The sequence below is a fragment of the Mauremys mutica genome, chromosome 9, assembly GCF_020497125.1.
Source record: "Mauremys mutica isolate MM-2020 ecotype Southern chromosome 9, ASM2049712v1, whole genome shotgun sequence".
NCBI classification, from domain to species: domain Eukaryota; kingdom Metazoa; phylum Chordata; order Testudines; family Geoemydidae; genus Mauremys; species Mauremys mutica.
Window position 1 is genome coordinate 78,008,159 of NC_059080.1, and position 21,744 is coordinate 78,029,902.

Sequence of the window (21,744 nt, forward strand, 5' to 3'; positions counted from 1 at the left end):
TCGCTTTTTCGTTTGGGTGCAGCAAAATCAAATACTTTATTATTTCTCCAGTAATTACAATGGAGGGAGAGAGTGCCATAGGACACAGGGTCGCCCCAGTCCCGGACAGGTCTCTCAACTGGTAAACAATTACAGCAAGCCTTTATACTTTTGTTACAGACAATAACTAGCAATAATACAGACAATAAAGAGCAACAACTACATTTTGTTTATACATAAGCCATTCTGCTATCTTGTTTTCTCACTCCTAGAAGACACCAGGCTGCATATTTGGTTATCAGTTACAAGGTCGTAATAACTTTTTACACAGTTCTTTCCCTCTGCCTCACACTATCCTTGCTTCTAGAAGTCTCACGTCATTAGGGTTACAGCTGGGCTAACTCTTGCTAACTGACTGACATGCATTAAGATCCCCTTCAAATCCTTATTAATTCTTTCCCTGCTTCCACACCATTGCTCTTCATGCTGAGCACTGCAGTGTAGACTCTTTGTTCCCTGCCTGGCTGCTGCAGTCGCCTGTTGTCTCTTGGTTTAGATCATAGGCTCTTCAGCTTTGTTGCCTAGCACTATCTTTTTGTTGGGTGTGTGGCTGGTGCGTGGCACACGGGGGCCATCAGCCACTACCTCAATCCACAGCAATAATAACCAATCCCGCCCTGAAGCACCAGGGGGCAGTGCTTAGCCTGCTGTGACTATCTCCTGGGCAGGCCTGCCCTACGGCTGCTGGCAAGCAGCGGAAGGTGCTGCTGGGTCATTGTTAGGACCTTACCAAATTCACAGTCCATTTTGATCAATTTCATGGTCACAGGATTTTAAAAACAGTAGATTTCATGATTTCAGCTATTTAAATATGAAATTTCATGGTGTTGTAATTGTAGGGATCCTGGCCTGACCCAAAAAGGGTCAGGAGAGGTCACAAGGTTATTGTAGGGGGGGTTGCAGTACAGCTACCCTTACTTCTGTGCTGCTGCTGGAGGCGGCGCTGCTTTCAGAGATGGGCAGCAGGAGTGTGGCCGCTGGTGGCCAGGAGCCCAGTTCTGAAGGCAGAGCTGCAGCCAGCAGCATCGCAGAAGTAAGGACGGCATGGTAGAGTATTGCCCACCCTTTCTTCTATGCTGCCACCTGCACAGCAGGACCTTGAGTCAGCAGCCGCCACTCTCTGGCCACCCAGCTCTGAAGTCAGCAGCGCAGAAGTAAGATGGCATGGTAAGGTATTGCCACCCTTACTTCTGTGCTGGTGTGGGCAGGGCGCTGCCTTCAGAGCTGGGTGCCTGGCTAACAGCTGCTGCTCTCCAGCCGTGCAGCTCTGAAGGCTGCGCAGAAGTAAGGGTTGCAATACCATGCCCCCCCCCATAACCTTGTGCCCTCCCTGCAACTCCCTTTTGGGTCAGGACCCCCAATTTGAGAAATGCTGATTTCCCCTGTGAAATCTGTACAGTATAAGGTAAAAACACTCAAAAGACCAGATTTCATGGGGAATCTAGGGAAGGGGGCGGACACCAGAGTTCACGCTCCATGAGGCATTTTTCACGGCTGTGACAGGGCCATTATGTACCAGACATGCTAGTTCCACCCCACTATCCCCCATCCAGCACTGGCTCAGCCACCCCCGCCCCGGCTCTGTGCGCAGAACACCGCCTTCGCGCGCGCCCCCCGCGCGGACAGGATCTCGCGCCCACTGGCGCGTGTGTAAGAGACGGGGGAGGGCCACCCCTCCGGTGACTGTCACCTCACGTGACCTGCTCTGCGCGTGCGCGCTGCGTTTCCTGATCCCGTGACCTTGCTGTGGGGGTTCGCTCGCCCCACGCCGGCGCGTGCTCAGCCTCCATTTGCCGGTGCCGGTGGGGTGGCTGAGGGAGGATGCGGGCGCTGGTGCTGCTGTTCCTCCTGGCGGCGGGGCTGGGCCGGGCCGCGGCGGAGCAGGGGGCCCTGCCGGCTAAGAAGCTGCGCATGGCCTACACCACGGGGCCGCTGCTCAAGTTCCAGATCTGGTAAGTGCGCGGGCTGCGGCCGGCAGCCTCCCCGCGCCCGGCTCCGGCTCCGGCTGGGCCGCTCCAGGGGTCGCGCAGCCCCCTGTCCTCGCCGCTGGCTCGTGCTGCCGGGGCCCCTCCAGCCGCTTCTTCCCCAGCTCCTCCGCTCTGTGCACGGGCGAGGGTCCCTGTGCCAAGCCCGGGACCTGCTGGCAGCGCTGGGGCGGCGACTGGGCCGCCTCTCCCTCCCCGGGTGTTTCCCGGTTCCCGCGGAGCCCCGGACCCGGTGGTTTAGCACCAGTCCCGAAGGCTGCTGGCCGGAGAAGCCCTGCTCGCTGCGGCTCTCGGGGGCTGCGGGCTGCACGGGGAGGTAGCTGTCAGCGAGGGGTTTCCAAGCTTTTCCGGTGGCCAGCCTGCTGCTGGGAAGCTTTGCCAGGCGGGGGCTAGTCAGACTGCACGGACTCAATCGCCCTTGTGTTTGGAGAGAGGGGGGCTTATGAGCTGCGGGCTGAGGAGTTCTACAGAGTGCAGAAAATTGCTGAATTGTGCAATATTTTAACTTGCGTTTGCGTGTAGCGTTTAATGTTTCCTTCCTATTCTCTTTGTAGTTGATCTTTACAGTAGTGAGACAAATAACTGGGTTTAGATCAGAACATAAATGAAGTTGAGATCCTCCACGTATGCAGTATAGTTTGTGTTGGGACCCAGAATGACTTGCATTTCTTTAATCAGGGTTTAAATCATGGATTTGGGTAAGTGATACCGAGAAGAAATCGGAAGTCTACAGAGAAGCAATTAATACTCTTGGTCTAAAACCTTAGCAGTACCTCTTTTGAACATTAATGTAATGTTTAATGATGAATTCTTCTGAATCAGTGTTGAATAAATTTTTGTCTTTACCTTTATGACCTTTGCTTCTTTAAAAGATCTTCCTTGTTACATGAATCTCTGGTATATTTTAATGTGGGGTTTTGGGAGTTAATCTTTAATAGTAGTCTCTTAACCCCTTTCACAGCAAGTGTTAATTTAAAAAGAAATTGTGCTTTTCAGGGCTATTTTTAAGATGCTCTTGTGTACTGTGGTTACATCAGCATAGCAACCCATCACAACTGGGACTCAGAGACAGAACAGTAAATAATTAAACAACAACCAAAAAAACCTCTTCCCTGCTGCCTTAGTGTTTTAAAATAACATAGAGGCACTTTCAGTTTTTTAATGCTAATGCTGGAACTTTATAAATTAAGTTAATATTGAACAGAGAAAATACCTTACTCTAGTCCTTGATGGAAATTGAACAATAGTTTGGAAGTTACCTATGCACTTGAATTTATGTAATAGCTAACTTTTGGTTTTAATAGAAGACACATGTCTCTAGAAAGGGTTCATAGAGCACTGTAAGATTAAAACAGACCACCTCAAGGGCAGAATTCGGCCCAACTTCCTTGTCATCTGTAGGGCATAACTGGATTCTGCAGGATCTGAGCTTTCATTTTAAAAAAGTAAGTTACTAACCCTCATGATTGTGGAGAAAACATTTCAAATATGAACAGAGTTTAGACAGCTGCGGTTTTGTCGTGAGTCTGCAGACAATGACTCTGATGTTTGCACTTACCTGGCTCAGTTATTCTTTTTGGGATGTAGGCTCTAAAGATGAATGATGACCCTTCATTTTAGTAACTGTCTAATTGCTGATCATTTTATCTGACAGGGAGGTGGGAATTGTGAGTTGATGCAGGAGAGAAAATGCTCAGTGAAGAAAGGAGGGGGTACATAAAAATAGGGAATGGGAAGAAATGTGAGGATCGGGAAGGTAGAGAAAGGGCAGAACAGTGGTGGTCGTGAAGGTGAGCATATTTTCCTTCTGAGTGATGTGGAAGAAGGTTTACCAAATAGCTAAAAGTTTAGTTATTACATAAAGGACATATTCTACTTTGGGACTTGTTATTGGGAGCTCTGCTGTGAATTGATGGTAGTGTATACCATATATTTAATACTAATGCCCATACACAATAATTTTAAGAAGGAATTTAACCATTTTCAAAAAAATAAGATTTCCACCTTTGAAACTAACTTTTATCCTATGGCTTTTTTGTACATAGTGGGGACATGTAATCAATTAAAGCAGTCAAGTTTCTAGCCAATCTTCTTTTTAAAAAAAGTCACATAATTAACAGAATATTTAGACTTAATTTTAACATGAAATTGTGATATCTAAGTATTTGTAGAGGTAGTAGCTGCTGAAAGGGAAAACATGTCTTGTCAGGATGTAAGTGAAGGAATAGTTTTGAAATACTTGGTTTTAAAACAGATGTGAAATATCTAAGTTTGTATGTAGTGAACAACTTTGCGAAAGATGCATTTTATCAGCATACAAAATTGTTTCCCACAAATCAGCAAAGGGTTAGTAACAGAAATAATACTTCACGTATCATTTAAATAACAGGTACATGTATTAAATAAAACATTCCAGATTTATGTGTTCCATAGTGCTTCAAACCCAAACAAAAGCTATACTAGGGAACAGAAATAGAGCTATCCTACATCGCCACCAAAAATATGCAGGAAAGAGTATACCTTACCTTCGTGTAGTATTGATCACCCCTGATAGGAGAAGATGCATGTAGCTACATGTCATAAGTTTTATCAGAACTAGTTATTTTGTCGGATGTCTCTGGTATAATTTTCCTCAAGTACTGCCAATCTTTATGAACAGCGTTCAGAGCAGTAGACATCTGCTGTTATTAGCATGCTAGCATTCCGTACTGCGCAGTGGTCCCCAAACTTTTCCTTTTGTGCTGCTCTTCCCTCCCTTCTCCCCCCGCCCCCCATAGAATGTGTCCATGCTCCCCTGGGCTGGAACCAGAGTGGCAGCTGGGCTGGGGGGTGGGAGTGGGGGCTGGAGGCAGAGCCAAGGCTGCAGCTGGGCACAGAGTGGGGCTGGGTGGTGGTGCCTTCCTGCCCCCTCATGGGGGCTGGCCTACACCCCACCCCAACAGTCCTCTGTGCCCAGCTGTGGGGGTGTGCTCCACAGTTTAGGGTCTACTGCCTGACTGAGACAGCATGTAATGCCATTTCAGCAGGAGGGAAATATTTCATGTTGGAGCAGGAATGTGCACCCCAAGCCCTTAAAAATTAATGGAGTCCTTTCATATTGGTATTAATGATTCTATAAAACACAAGTAACAAACTTCAGTCAAATTAATATAGCTCTTCTTCATTTTCTTACTTACTATTTTTCATATATTTTCATATGTTAATGAGATGTGCAATCAGATTTTACCTGAAACAGTTTTTATGTTGTGACATAGGTGTGTGCATCTTCATAGTTTACTAGACTAAAGTAGCATGTTTGGCCCTGTATTCATTATCTAAATTCTTCTCTCCATAATAATTTTTAGTGAACAGTTGTATTAACATCAGTCTATTCACTTTTAGACTGATATAACTAAAATTACCTATCTTTGACAGTCTGTGAAACATTGTGCTTAGTTAAAACTACTGGAAATGCAAGTGTGTTTCACAGTTTTATAGGAAAGTTCTTTAGTTCAAAGTAAAATGTGTGCACGCAAATACAATTTTCCTGTCATGGCAAATTTTCTTGGTTTGTCAAACGAATAATTTGTCTTTTTAAACTATTTTAAATAGTTATTTAGTTTTATGAAGCAAATGCCATTAGACCTAGCTTTTATATGTCTGAAGGCCAAATAGCTGTTCAAACTATTTAAAACTATAGTTATTTCAATAATATGTTTTGGATGCTCCTGCTAGCAATGGGTATTCCACACAAGTAAAAATAGAGGCTTGTTTTCTACTTGGATCCTGTGACTTTTACAGTGGCTCCAGCTATGTTGTGACATTTCAGAATGTCTGTGACAACTACTATGGAAGCTTCCCCAACTCCCAGGTTGGTGCTAGATTTAGAAAAGATCCTCTTCAATATATTTCATAGTGTTGTACCATTTATTTTTTTCAAAGGACATAAAATGCAAAGACTTAGTGTAAACATGCAGTACTGCATATTTTTTTAAACGGAACTTCTGACTTCTTATGGTTTGAGTCTATGCTCCAAAAAGAGGCTTTCTTGGCACCTGTGGTGTCTCAGATGTGTGCTCTGGAGTGTTTCAGTGAACAAAAACAAACATAAAAGACTCTAAAGTGTGTTAGGCGTGGGGTGTCTTCATTTGTGCTAAATAATTCCTTTACTGTTTGGTGAGGGGGCATTCATTGCATGTTACTGAAGTTGATATAATTTTTGTATTTTGTTGGCAGTTCACTGCTAAAAACATCTTTTTTAAGAGCTCCCCCCCACTGTCTGTTATCTTCATTTTCACTGCTGTGTCTGAGCGTAGATAATTTCATTTGTAGAAGGTACAACTGTTTATAACAGGCTGGACTGTCCAAGACAATAACAAAACCATGTCCTTCCTGTTGAATTCTTAGCTTCTGCTCTACATCTTAAAGAGACAAGAGAAGGCTAAGGTCAGGCAATTCAACATACAGTAACTCCTCGCATTATAGTTATGTTCCTGAAAAATGTGACTTTAAGCTAAATGATGTTAAGCGAATCCAATTTCCCCATAAGAATGAATGTAAATTGGGAGGCGGGGGGGTAGTTTCCAGGGAATTTTTTTTCACCAGACAAAAAACATATATACACACACACACACCACACACACACTAAATTTTAAACGAACAATTTAGTACTGTACACAGCAATGATGATTGTGAAGCTTGGTTGAGGTGGTGAAGTCAGAGGGTGGGAGATTTCCCAGGGAATGCCTTACTGCTAAATGATGAACTAGCATTTGGCTGAGCCCTCAAGGGTTAACACATTGTTGTTAATGTAGCCTCATACTCTACAAGGCAGCACGAATGGAGGGAGGGGAGACAGTATGGCAGACAGACACACACCGTGTGTGTGTTTGTGTGTGTATGAGAGAGAGAGAGAGATAGATATGCGATGCGCTGACCCCACTCTAAGTACATTGCCTTTAAAAAGATCAGGAAGTTGAGACAGCAGCTGCGGCCAGCAAGCTCTCTCCATCCTGAGGCCTCTCATGTCCCCAGCCTGCTCTATATGGAGAAGGGATAGGCGGGGGACAGGAGCAGGGGGGAGGAGGGACACCCTGACATTAGCCTTCCTCTGCCCCCCATCCTGCACAGCAAGCAGGAGGCTCCTGGGAGCAGCACATGGCAGTGTTGGGAGAGACAGCTGAACTGCCAGCAATTGATAGCCTGCTGGGTGGCTGCCGCACAGGGAACTTAGGGGAGTGGGTAGCTCATAGGGAGGCTGCCGGTCCACCCTGGTTCTAACCAGCTAGCTGCAACGGGCTGCTCTTCCTGCAAGCCGTGGACAAAGCAGGCGGCTGCCAAACAACATTATAAGGGAACATTGCGCAACTTTAGACGAGCATGTGCCCTAATTGATCAGCAAAGTAACAACGAAACAATGTTAACCAGGACGACTTTAAATGAAGAGTTACTGTATAAGTTAGTGGCAAAGTACTACTGATTTATTGTGTTATTTTGTCTCAGAGTGCTGGAGACATCACATTGGGTCATGCTTCTACAAATTCTGTCCTCTTGTTGTCATTGGAAGCATTCTCTTCATTATACCATGACCCCTTCAGCCAGTTTCCAAATTGCTTTTCATTGTGGCACTTTTGAGTGTATATCTCACAGAATTAAAGGTATTTAACAGTTTTTTCTTATGTAGGAAGCTGTCATATGTTGGAAGCTGCGAGGAAATCAGATTGCAGTGATGCTGTTGTAAAAATGTAGAGTTGTTAATTGATCCTGAAATCTCTTAATATTAAACTCATATTGGCCTATCCTGAGTAGAATAGCACAGTACATTGAAAATAGGTATGGCATGTGAAATCAGTGTCTGAACTTCCAAAATAATCAGTTTGGTTTAATCACAAACTACTTTTTTTCTTGGTACAATGGATATTAGTTTTCTAATTCAGAACATTCATAAATTATTTGGGAATGTATTGTCAATATCAGCTCTGCAGTGAATTTACCAACAGTGTTTGAGATTTCATGACAATGGTTGTAGTACACTTCTTACAAAAAAACTTTCTTGAGAGCACTTTCTTCCAAGTGCGCGCGCGTGCTCTCTCTCTCTCTCTCTCACGTACGTACGTACGTTGCTTCTTTGTACCTCAAAGGATATTCTCCTCATTTTGCCGGTAGTGTGAAGTTCATGACTGTTAGAGATTGTAATATATTAAATAGCTAGACAGCTTTTTACTGAAGTCTTCAAGATTTTTGGCTGAAATCTGAAAGTAGAAAACAATCTTTATCTTCCTTAACCACTTTTAACATATTTCTGCTTAAATTGACTGATGAGAAGCAGGATAAAGTATCAGTTTAGGGTTTTGCCGTAGCCTCAGCTCAATGAATGATAATTGTCTTGATTGGTATGACTGTCTGATGAAGGTGATCCAGTATAAGGCTCTTAAGTGAACGTTTAAAAACATCAATTTCTGAGTTCACTTGTAAGGTGTAAATATCTTTTTTTGCTGGGACACAGTCTATTAAGTGGTCAAAAATTGTTAAAGTAGTATTTCACTCTCAATGATCACGAGAACTTGTGAAGAGTGTGTGTGTGTGTGTGTGTATATATATATATATATATATATATATTAGCCCCACCATCTGTCAGTATAAACATTTGTCCAAAGTTACATTGTTAATAATGTTGGGTTGTTTTTTTTTTTCCTCTAGTGTTTCCTGAGGTTACAGGCGGGTGTTTGAGGAGTACATGCGGGTTATTAGCCAGCGGTACCCAGACATCCGCATTGAAGGGGAAAACTACCTTCCGCAACCTATATATAGGTATGACTTGTTTGCTTATAAACTAGCAGAATTGACATGTAATGGCTGTATGTGCAATTTGTACATATCTCTCAAAGTAGAAGAGTTTAAAAAAGTGTGGGTTAATTTTTTAAGGTATTAAAATAGTCTTTTGTAAAGTCTTTCAGTTTCCATATGAAGGTATTTCCCCTCTCATTTCTAAATCAGATTTAAAGAAAATAAACTGGGATATATTCTCCCTTGGCAGATGATCCTTGTGTGAATATTGGACAAAAACAAAAATTACATCTGTCTGTACCATAATACTTGAGGGCAGATTAAATTAATTGCAGCCAAAATTCACCTTTGCTCCACAATCATGTCCCTGGACATTAGTTCACAACATCTATCTCTTTTGTAGCTCACCTGTTTGTTCATATTTACATAATGTTGCATAATATACATATCAGGCTACACTGGGAATGGAGAAGTAGATTTTAAAATTAGTTTTCTTGTGACTTTATCATAAATAGGAGAATTTCTTTTAAACATAATTTAAAACCTGGTGATGAGCGGTGAGGAAATAAATGAAATGATTCTTATTTTTTTTATTCAGTTGTTTACAGGCTAGAAAATGAATTTTGGTGTAAAGGTACTACAGTGGTTATTGGACCACTTACATGTCCAATTGGCTTTTGCAGAAATGTTACCAGTTGTAATGAGGCAAAATAAACATTGCAGAAGATTTTAAAAATCTTTAGCGACTTTACAGACAGAATTTTAAAGATACATTATTCTCTGGATGTGGGTTTAACCCCCTCATGGTGAATTATAGGGTTTTATGTACTCATTGAGAGAACACAGTTCAAGTGGATGTATTTTGGCATGGGTCATTGAAGACATTCTTCTGAAATATGATATCAGACTGAGTACATTTGCCAGTGTAAGATATTGGGCAAACTGTCAAATACAATTGATATTTGTATTTATCCTTGTACTTTATTAAATATACTACATCTTTAAAATGGCACTCAGATGGTATGCTATGTCTGTTATGTTTTTGTTAAATGAAAAACGTTCTAAATTTGTTCTTCTGGATGATCTTAAAAGCTATATATTTTACAAATGGGTGTGGCATTACTTTCTATAAAATTTCTGGTTATACACTACGGAAATAATTCTAATTGAAGTGGTTTCGGCTCTAAAGTGTCAAAGTATTAACTAAAAATCTCCTTAGTGACTGTTATGTCTTTGCTTTTGATAGACACATAGCATCCTTCCTGTCAGTCTTCAAACTAGTATTAATAGGCTTAATAATTGTCGGCAAGGATCCCTTCGCTTTCTTTGGCATGCAAGCTCCAAGTATCTGGCAGTGGGGCCAAGAAAATAAGGTACATCATTTCCTTTTCTTTAAAAGTAACTTTCTGGTGGTAAGGGCTGACTTGTGTGGAAGTGCTTGGAAACTTGCAATATCTGTATTCAGCTTGTTTGTACACTGCAGGTGTTTTTTAAGATACAAATATCTAAAATCTTTATTAGGGAGTATCTAAATTTACTTGACAAATGGAAGGATAGTCTAATTGCTCTTAACAATTGTTAGGGCCCTACCAAATTCACGGCCATGAAAAACGCATCATGAACTGTGAAATCTGGTCTTCTGTGTGCTTTTACCCCTATACAGATTTCATGGGGGAGACCAGTGTTTCTGAAATTGGGGGCCCTGACCCAAAAGAGGGGGGGGGGGAGTCACAAGATTATTTTAGGGTGGTCGTGGAGTTGCCACCCTTACTTCTGCACTGCCTTCAGAGCTGGGTGGCTGGAGAGCAGTGGTTGCTGACCTGAGGGCCCAGCTCTGCAGGCAGCAATGCAGAAGAAAGGGCAGCAATGCCATACCATGCCATCCTTCGGCGCTGCTACTGACGGTGGCTCTGCCTTCAGAGCTGGGCTCCCAGCCAGCAGCTGCCGCTCTCCAGCTGCTCTGCTCTGAAGGCAGTGCCGCCACCAGCAGCAGCATAGAAGTAAGAGTAGCAATACCGCAACACTTCCCCCCCCCCCCCCACAATAACCTTGTGACTTCTCCCTCCCCTCACGCTCCTTTTTGGGTCAGGGCCTCTTAGGGTGACTAGACAGCAAATGTGAAAAATCAGGACAGGGGGTGGGGGATAATAGGAACCTATATAAGAAAAAGACCCCAAAATCAGGACTGTCCCTATAAAATCGGGACATCTGGTCACCCTAGGACCCCTACAATTACAACCCCGTTAAATTTCAGATTTAAATAGTTGAAATCATTAAATTACAATTTTAAAAATCCTATGACTGTATTTTCCAAAATGGACCATGAATTTGGTAGGGCCCTATCAATGGTGCTTAGTTTTGTTGTCATAGATCCAGATTTGATTGCTGATCTTTTGCTTCCCAGACTGATAATATGGTAAAAGGAGCACGTAAAGGTAAAGATGTAGCATCGGTTGGTTACAAAGGGAGTCTTTACCAGTCAGTAAGGAGGAGTAATTTTTACTGCAAGTAGAATCACAGTTTTTAAATGTATAGATTATTTTTTTTAAGGTGTTACTCCTGTTTCTTCCTTTAGCATTGACTCCTGGCTATTTGTTAGTTATTTCTTATTAACACTTTATTAATTTTTTTTTAGAAAAGCGAGACCTCTATTTGAACTTCAGAATATTCTTTCTTCTTTTGTAGAAAATGCCCTGAATGCTTTAAGGGAAACTTTCATTACTGATGAGATGTATATCCCTCAGAATCAATCCTAAAACAACACTGTTCTTTTCGTAATAGTTCTTTCTTAAACTGGCCATTCTTGGAAGTGATTGATTAACTCCAACTCTACAGAGCCGCTCTAATTTAAAAAAAAAAAAATTGAGAAACTTAATCTGTGTTAAGGGCAGCGCTTTAACGTGGCTTGTATGGTCACAGCAGAGTGCAGGGAGAGAGTTCTCCCAGTGCTCTGTAAAAAACACCTCCACAAGAGGTGTAGCTCCCAGTGCTGGGAGCGCTGTCTACCCTGGTGCTTTACAGCGCTGAAACTTGCTGCGCTCAGGGGTGTGTTTTTTCACACCCCAGAGCGAGAAAGTTGCAGCGCTGTAAATTGCCAGAGTAGACAAGCCCTAAGGCTGTTGTAATTTGACACATCTTTAAATATTGAGTTAATTATGGTGCAGCAAACCTCAAACTTAACTATCTATGAAGAAGGTATGAATTAGCAGTCAGTTGAAATATATGGAAATACTAGAGTACTTGATTGACAAAACAAGCGGAACCAATACAATGGTGGATTCAGCTGTCTTGCACAATAGCCTGACCTTGGTAATGGCTTCACCAAGAAATTACTGGGTGTTTTATTGGTCTGAATATTTCTCATGTGCTACGTCCATTGGTTCCTGGTTACCAGTGTGAACAGACTGGTGTTTAATACTTAATATGAAAAGTTAAAACTATAAATAAATATACTAGTTATGAAATCTCCCAATGCTATGTTGCTGATGATTGCATCATTTGATCCTTGGTGTATAATGCCAAAAGAGAATTTAAAAGAATGGTGTGGAAGGAACAATGCTAGTAGGATTTGCCTCCCCAAAAAGAAAAAATAGAATCACTAACTTACACCACTACTGTTTTATCTATCAAAGGTATAATATATTTAGGCACATAATATTTGTTTCTGGCTACTCAAATTATTGTGGAGAGCACTTCTATAAATCCTTTCACTGGTTTTTCGTGTAAACGCTATTAAAATTGTACATCTACCTTCTGGCTCTGCAGAATGTGAATGGTTTTCTTAAAGTGGGTAAATCTTAGTTTATAGTACACTTGAAAATGAAACCTTAAGAATCAAGTGGTTCGATATTACTTCAATATTGAACTTCCAGAGTAGCAAGAAAATGTTTTACAAACTATTATTTAGATAAGGAAGATTAATAAACAACTATGTGACTCTAAACTCGTTTGAGAGAGAGCAAATGAACAATTGAAAAGGTTTTGATCACAGTTGAAAAGGTTTTAGTTTGTAAAGATGTAGCATGGTTCTCAAGACCTCATTGTCTATGAAATTCACACTAATTCTTAATTGGTTCTAGGTCTATGCTTGTATGATGGTTTTCTTCCTGAGCAATATGATTGAGAACCAGTGTATGTCAACAGGTGCATTTGAAATAACTTTGAATGGTGAGTTTTGAGTGTTTGAAGGAATTGCTTTGTGTACACTATATATTATGCTATATAATACAAGAATTCTCCAAGACTACTAGCCTCTCCTGTCCCTCCTAAATGAAGTAATGATGGAGCAAATCAGATAAAGCAGTTACCTGTGAAATTTGTGGATCTTAAATCTTTAACATATTGAATAACTCCTGTCTGTAGGTTGTATAAGGTGGTTCTTATTTGCCTTTCATCTTGAAGCTCACCTGGGGGAAACTCATTATTACTTAAAAGTGAACTAAATGCTGCTTATAACTAAACATAAAGAAGAGAGATTCTAGATTACTAACAAGACATACATGTGGACTTCAAACTGCATATTTAAAAACACAGTAATAAAAACTTAAGCTTTCCTTTAGTGATACGTCATTACTCTAAAATCCCCTTTGGGAGTGGTGAGTGCTCTTTCTTACACAAGCACTGTGTGATGAGACATAGGTGATACTGGTTAGCCAGGGAAGAAATGGGGAGGGAATTGTCTGCTTTCTCTTCTGTGGATTCATGTCTCTTCTCTTTGCAAATATGTCTTAGACCTGAGCTATTTCTGCTTCTGGATTCTCAGCAACTACTACTGGATTAATAGTGCCCATTTTCATCTGCAGCAGTCCTGGAGCTTGCAATCTTTCCTTTCTGATTTGGACCTCCAAATAATTATCTATTCCTTTCTATTGCATTAATCCAACCAGGAGGTGACATTCTACTGACGGCTGCCATTGCAGACCTGCCACAAGCTTAATGCTGTGCAGAATTCAGTGGCCTGTTTCTTTTGTGGGTCTGGCCACTATAATACGCATGTAACACCAAGGCTGTGTGGTTTTATACTGGCTTCATAACTGCATCAGAATGAAGTTCAGGGTTGTTATTTGAGTGTACTGGAAATTTTCTACTTGAGACTGCTTGCATGTAATGTTGCATCATGATGGCTAAAACTGACTGTGTACTAGAAAACATTATCTAAGTTGTTCCTGTCAGTTTTTGAATTAGAACTGGTGGCAGAGCCTTCATGGGAAAGGATCTTCACCTTTGTTCGGGCAGGCTTTTGACTTATTACTATTAGGTGTGGGAGTGATCATTAATGTTGTCATACCTAGCCGATAAATTGTATTTTTAACTATAAGGTGGCCAGGTGCTAATGTGATGAGTGCCATAGAAATAGTTGAGTGAGTAAATGAATAAAAACCTGCCAACACCAGAGCTGAAGGTTGTGTTTATCCTAAAATAGCTATTCCTGAGGGCATTCTGGGCCAAAAAATTTAAAATTCTCCACACAATATTTTAAAATTATGCAAGTTTTATTTGTCAATAAATAAATGCAGAGGCTCCAGCATGGCAGTGGGGAGCACAGGCTACTAGCTACACAAACGTGGGAGCTCACACTGCAGCCCTCCCACCCCCAGGACATGGACTCAGTGGTGAGGCTTCACCCGTCCCTGACATAGCACAAGGCCTGTCCCTGTCCCAGAAACACCCTCTGCGCCAGGTGCACCAGGTGTGGGGCAGGTAGGCTCAACCAGGCAGGATCCAGGTGTTGAGGGGCTCAGTGTGGAGGGATTAAGGTGTGGGGTGAGAGGATTCTGTGTGGAATAATCTGGGTGCAGGCAGCTCAGTGGGGAATCTACATGGGGAGGGGGAGGATCTGGATGCACAGAGGCTGGTTAGGGGGTTTCCAGGTGCAGGGGCTTCCAGGTGAAGGTTGTTGTGGCTCAGTGGAGTGGTCTGGGTGTGCGGGTCTCAACGGGGGGTGGGGTGCAGCTCGTTGGTGGTCAGTGGCATGGGGTGGCTCAGGATTGGAGTTTGAGTGCAGGGAGCTCAGTGGGGGGGTGGTCTGGGGGTGGGGGTCTGGATGTAGGGGGGCTCCAGATGCAGGGGTTGAGAATCAGTGGGGTGGAGTTTGGGTATGGAGGGCTAGGGGGATTCTGGATGTACCAGGTGAGGTTTGGCAGGGCTGTCTGGTATGGGAGGTCCAGATGCACAGGGGTTGGGTGGATGGGGGAGCAGCTCCCTGTACAGTGACCCCTCCCCCCCACAGCTGAGGAGTGATGGGGGGCAGGAAGCAAGGGAGCATTCTGAGCTTCCTGCAGCTGGGGGAGGGTCTGACACAGCCCCAGCCACTCCTTGCAGGGGAAGAGGAAGTCCCGTCCTCTCCAGCCCAGCTAGGACTAGCAGCTGATCCTGGCTCATCCCTAGACCTGCGGTGATTTACCTCTCCGCTGGATGCTCTGGTACCTGCCCTGTTAGGGAGTGGTGCGTGACTGCTCTTTTAGCTTCTCTATCAGAAAGTCATTTTTCTATGAGGAAGTAAAGAAATCTGTGGGAATGTGAATTCTGCACATGCGCAGTGGCGCAGAATTCCCCCAGGAGTAAATATCTGATGGCATTACTGACCACTAAAACTATTCAGGAAATGTGCTAAGCGTTACAGGATAAACAGCCTTCCGTCTTGCTCTTGGCAAGTACAAGCCTTTTCGTTCAACCTTAAACAGATTATAGGCGTACAGAAATGAGTTGAAAGCTGATCAGACCAACAAGATTTAAGCCTTAGCTATGGTTGAAAGACCCAAAAATCTAAATTGCACTCATGTCCACGGGAGGGAGGGAATCTATTAGTAGCTGAGGACAGCAAGGGTATGGATATTTTTGACTCCGAATCCTTATGGTACCTTTTTAAGCAAGGAGCCTAGTGCTTACCCTTAATCATTTGGGATGCAGGGTGCTTTACTTCATTTTAATACTCCAAAGGCGTGCAGCAGTTCTTGTTCCAGATATATTCAGGAAGTTAAGACCAAACTGTTGCTAAACTTCCTGGCTCTTAATTAGATGAGCTTCCTACTTCTAATTGATTGTGGTATTTTTCCCTTTTTGTGTTAGATGTTCCAGTGTGGTCTAAGCTGGAGTCTGGTCACCTTCCTTCCATGCAGCAGCTGGTCCAAATTCTTGATAATGAAATGAAACTCAATGTGCACATGGAGTCAATGCACCATCATCGATCATAGCCCCATCTAGCAGCACTGAAAACTTCTTGTAAGTGTGTGGGTGAGTGGGTAGTGGTGGGTGTAGGGATTTTTTTTGTTTTGTCTTTTTGTGTGTGTGCTACAGTCACTAGCTACCTGATTAATTAGCAGTGCAAACGATTGTATGGTAAATGAATGTTCAAGCCAAAGATCCTATTGATCAGAATAGTCAGGCCACTGATCAGGAGTTTCTGATCCAAAAACTATTCAGGTGAGTTGTAATTTAGCATTTGAGTAGAGCTGTCAAGCGATTAAAAAAATTAATCACACTTAATCGCACGATTAAACAATAATAGAATACCATTTATTTAAATATTTTTGGATGTTTTCTACATTTTCAAATATATTGATTTCAATTATAACACATAATACAAAGTGTACAGTGCTCACTTTATATTTTTGGTTACAAATATTTGTGCTGTGAAAAAAAGAAATAGTATTTTTCAATTCACCTAATACAAGTACTGTAGTACCATCTCTTTATAATGACAGTTGAACTTACAAATGTAATTATGTATGAAAAAATAACTGCATTCAAAAATACAACCATGTAAAACTTGAGAGCCTACAAGTCCACTCAGTCCTATTTCTTGTTCAGCCAATCGTTCAGACAAACAAGTTTGTTTACATTTGCAGGAGATAATGCTACCTGCTTCTTGTTCACAATGTCACTTGTAAGTGAGAACAGGCGTTCTCTTGGCATTGTTGTAGCCGGCGTTGCAAGATATTTACATGCCAGATGAGCTAAAGATTCATATGTCCCTTCATGCTTCAACCACAATTCCAGAGAACATGCATCCATGCTGATGACAGGTTCTGCTCAATAACAATCCAAAGCAGTGTGGACCGACTCATATTCGTTTTCATTATCTGAGTCAGATGCCACCAGCAGAAGATTGATTTTCATTTTTGGTGGTTTGGGTTCTGTAGTTTCCGCATTGGAGTGTTGCTCTTTTAAAACTTCTGAACTCATGCTCCACACCTCATTCCTCTCAGATTTTGGATGGCACTTCAGGTTCTTAAACCTTGGTACCTTCTTTGTGTTTTGTTAAATCTGCAATGAAAGTGTTCTTAAAATGAACAACATGTGCTGAGTCATCACCCAAGACTACTATAACATGAGATATGTCAGAATGTGGGTAAAATAGAGCCGGAAACATACAATTCTTCCCTAAGGAGTCCAGTCACAAATTTAATTAACATGTTATTTTTTTAATGAGCGTCATCAGCATGGAAGCATGTCCTCTGAAATGGTGGCCAAAGCATGAAGCGGCATATGAATGTTTACCATATCTGGCACGTAAATACCTTGCAATGCTGGCTACAAAAGTGCCATGCAAATGCCTAGTCTCACTTTCTGGTGACGTAAATAAGAAGCAAGCAGCAGTATCTGCCATAAAAGTAAACAAACTTGTTTGTCTTAGCGATTGGCTGAACGAGAAGTAAGACTTAGTGGACTTGTAAGGTTTTTTTTGCATTGTTTTGTTAGTGCAGTTATGTAACAAAAAACCCTTACATTTGTAATTTGCACTTTCACGATAGAGATTGCACTACAGTACTTGTATGAAGTGAATTGAAAAATACTGTTTCTTTTATCGTTTTTACAGTGCAAATATCTGTAATAAAAAATAATAAAGTGAGCACTGTACATTTTGTATTCTGTGTTGTAAATGAAATCAGTATATTTGAAAATGTAGAAAAACATCCAAAAATATTTAATACATTTTAGTTGGTATTCTATTGTTTAACACTGTGATTAATCGTGATAACTCACGCCGATTAACTCAAAAAAAGTAAACTGCAATTAATGGACAGCCCTACATTTTAGTGTAATATAACTTTTACATAACACTTCATGATAATGCAAGCTAAAGGTTTACCTTATGACAGTAAGAAGGAAATTCTCCTATTTCTTGTAACATGAACAGATTTTTGTGATTGATAGTTGATTCTACTATGCGCAAAAAATCTTATAAATGAAGGAAATCACACAGACTCAGGAAATGTTGCCCTTTAAATGGACAATGATTTTCACGTCAGTCTATTACCAAAAGCTTTAGTGAGTACCTAGCACTTATTCTGTTTGATGGTTGACCCAGGCCAACTCCATCTCCTCTTGCCATTGCACTGAGTGAATCCTGCTAGCCAGCCTGTTGATCAGATCATGGTGGAGATCAGACTTCAAAGGGATTGACACCTGTATTCTTTATATAAAGTCATTGACTTAGGTTCTGCAAAACCACTTAAGCCTGATTTTTAACCCATACTTATCCTTTAGCAAGCAACACAATAACCATCAGCAGGATACAGAATCTTAAAAAATATCATATCTTCCACATTGTTCTGAGACACATCTTAATCCCCTTGTAATGTTTTGCATATTGGATATGTTCTGCAGGATTCTGGACAAGTTTTCTCTTACTGCTGGCAACATAGATTGTAAAATTTGTTTGTGGAATAGCCTATAATTTTTTTCTTTGAGTTAGTTGATTTAACATCACAGGATTCTAAATCTGATAATACAGTAAAACCTCCCAAGAACCCCCTCTCATGGGGGTTAGCAAAAGTGGTCGCTAGTAAGAGGTGATCACTCTTCAAAGGTTTGCACACCAACACTAATCTGGTGGTCCATGGCCTCTGCAGGTAGATCTCAGCAAGTGGTCTCTCTTTAGAGGTGGTCCCCAAGGGCTTCTCTACACTACAAAATTAGCTCAACTTAAGTTAGGTTGGCCTACAGCTACTGCAGTAATTAAATCAGCTGTTAATGTCCACACTACCCTCCTTCTGCCACTGGTGTATGTCCTCACCAGAAGTGCTTGCACTGACTGAAGTGGGGCATTCTGAGGTACTGACAGCTGTGCCGGGCTCACAGCTGGACTCCCCTCACACCAGGGTTGACTGCCCTAGCTGTGAGCCAGGCACTAGGCTCAATTTCACAGCAAGGAGCCTACCAGCCATGAAAATGACATTCTTGTCAGTTTAAGGTTGCTGCTCTTTCACATTTCCTTTCTGGGTTCAACCTGGGAGGAATGAGAGCTGGAGCCAGAGACCAAATGTGAAATAATAGCAGCCCTGAAACTGACAAGAATGAAATTTCAGGGCTGGTAGGCTTCATGCTGTGGAATTGACTGCTGCCGGTCCCCTCAGCCCTTGGGAAGGGAGAGGGTTCCCACTGTGAATGTGTGCTGGGCTGGGGGCTCGGGCTGTCAGCCCTGGGGTACGGTGGGCATGGGGCTGACAGTTGGGAGCCCTGCTTCTGAGCTCAGGCTCCTTCATCACTGCCCCCCAATCCTTCACTGGGAGGTGGCAGCAGAGCTCCCAGATGTCAGCCAACAGGTGATGTAAGTAACGCAGTATCTACACAGACATTGTATCACCTTAGCTACATTGACCTAAGCACTATGTATCTCACAAAGATGGGGTTATTAGGTCAATATAGTGGGCGAGTTGCATCAGCAGAAGCACCATTGTAGTGTAGACACTTACATAGGTCGATGTAAGCTACCTTATGTCAATCTAACTCTGTTGTGTAGACCAGGCCGAAGGTAGGTTTTATTGTACTATACTGTTTCTGGCTACACACTTTTTTTCTTCTAGTTCTTTAACTACCCTCTGAAGATGATTCTGCAGTAAGTTCCTCTGTTAGAAAGACTTTCCTGATTTTTTTTCAGCCTTAATTTTTCCTTTCCTCAACTTAATCCCAGTACTCCTAGTTATATCCCCTGTACTTTCCTATGTAGTTCCTTTTCCTTTTTAGTGTTTACATTTATCATATATTTATGGACAATGTCCCCCTCACACCATTTTGTCACTTAACTGAATTATACACATGTATTTCTAATATTAGTTGAGTAGGCTCTGGAGTCACACAGGTTTTCTCCATAGTTCAGGACTGAAGGTGTTCAGACTTGCAACTTGTTCAGATGTACAAGTGCATCATGGAAGCAACTTGCCATTGTTTTTATTGTTTTGACCTAATTGTCCACTGATACAATGTTTTTGTCTCAATGTATTTTCAGCCATTAAGTGACACTTTCCCAAAGGCAGCGTGACTGAAACCTATGAAGGCCTGTACTGAAGACAGCAAGCTGTTAGTGCAGACTGGATGCTTTCTTTTCAGTCGTGTTGTACCTCCTGAAAAAACCTTAATGCAAGACATCTTTCAGTGCTGGCATGTTTCCAAATACTGCACAGTCATGGAGTGCAATAATACTGTATAGTTTTTTTTAAGAGTTAAGGCAACCAGTTGATCGCTAAACAATGCAGGCATTACTAACTGTAACTTTTGTTCTATATTCATGTGTCACACAATGGAAGATTGAGTTGATATCTTTTTTTCTTGAAAAAAGTTTGTCTAATCTGTTGTAATTTTATATAAATTTGTTCTTTTTGTAGATTAAAATGGAATTATAGGAATACTGATTTATTCCTAAACTGTTTTAAAGAGACAGTTTCCTATCAAATATCTCTAATTTGGTTGTCAGGTTTGTATATTTTTCAAAATATATTGCAGAGTGAACAGTGCATTATAAATTATATGAACAAAGCTATATGCAGAGTAATTACCACTTTTGTGATTTCAGGAAAAACTAAAAGACCAACTGCTTCTCAAATTGTATTGGCCAGCTCAAGAGTTTTCCCTTGATCAGTCTATAGAATTGAAAAGCTGGGCCTTTATATGTCCTAAATATAAACTAAGCAAATTAATTTAAATAAAGAGTTTTCATTTATTGTGTGAAGTATTGGTGTACTTTTATTACTTGTGAAAGTATGACTATGAAGAATAACTGGATTCTTCCAGTGAGAGCTGAAAACAAACCTAGAAGTAGTACACTTCACAGGAGCGTTATTTGTTTTGTATTGACTTCTTGTTACTATTCCATCTCAGTGAATTCTCAAAGATACAAGAGTGTTATTCAAATACATTTATTCAAATAGCCTTGGGAAGTTTGTACTGTAATAGGTTTTTTGTTGTTTTTTTTTAATTGAGTGCTATGTGTTCTTTTGTACATATGAGGTACGTAGGAAAGGGGAGAGAGAATGCAGTGTCATAGTTAGAAAAAGTTATTGGGCATATTGTAAGATATGGATTTCAGGAAACAGGTGCAGTTTAACAAAAAAGACATGCAATAGTTCTTCTGTCATATGGAAACGACCAGTGCAAAGGACTGTATGCCCAGTCAAGAGTTCTGTGAATGCTGACTAAGTGAATTCAGACTAGGTAAGGTTGCGGATGTTCTCAGTTAGATGTAAGTGGATGATAAGCCAATTCTAAAGTTCTTTGCTGAGGAGAAAGGTAGCATTATATCTATTGCAATGTGAACACTTTTGCCTGAAGCAAGTCCTGTGTCTTCTGTTTGCTTGTCTCAGGAGCCACTCCCTTCCTTAGCTGACAGTCTTCGTGACCACTGGATACAGCACCTGCACTAGTTGCAGAATCCTGACTGAGGATGGGGTAGTGGCATATCGCCATGAATTCCAGTGCATAAAGTCCAGAGCAAGCAGTACACAGAAGACCAAGAAAGCTCTTAACAGGTGTTGGCTAGCTACATGGGAGATATCTTCAAATGGTCACAACAGGTGTGGGGAGAAGGCTGGGAAGTGGGAGGAAGGTTTACTCAAATAGTTCCATCCCCACATTCTGGAATGGAGTTCTTTTAGGAGAGAAATTTAGGGGTCAGTAGGCTCTCTTTTGTGCTCAGTGCACTTCCTGAGAGAGATTTATCTAAGGATTTTTTCAAGAT

At 41.6% G+C, this 21,744-nt stretch overlaps 1 protein-coding gene across 1 annotated transcript; it reads left to right on the top strand.

Annotated features, from left to right (window-relative positions):
• Nucleotides 1-1,750: 1,750 nt before the first annotated feature.
• SELENOT (selenoprotein T) lies at nt 1,751-20,739 on the top strand. The gene is made up of 6 exons (XM_045031441.1): nt 1,751-1,991; nt 8,703-8,813; nt 10,036-10,162; nt 12,869-12,956; nt 15,858-16,010; nt 20,020-20,739. The coding sequence occupies exons 1-5, from the start codon at nt 1,861-1,863 to the stop codon at nt 15,980-15,982; spliced, it is 582 nt and encodes a 193-aa protein (XP_044887376.1). The 5' UTR covers nt 1,751-1,860; the 3' UTR covers nt 15,983-16,010; nt 20,020-20,739.
• Nucleotides 20,740-21,744: the final 1,005 nt, after the last annotated feature.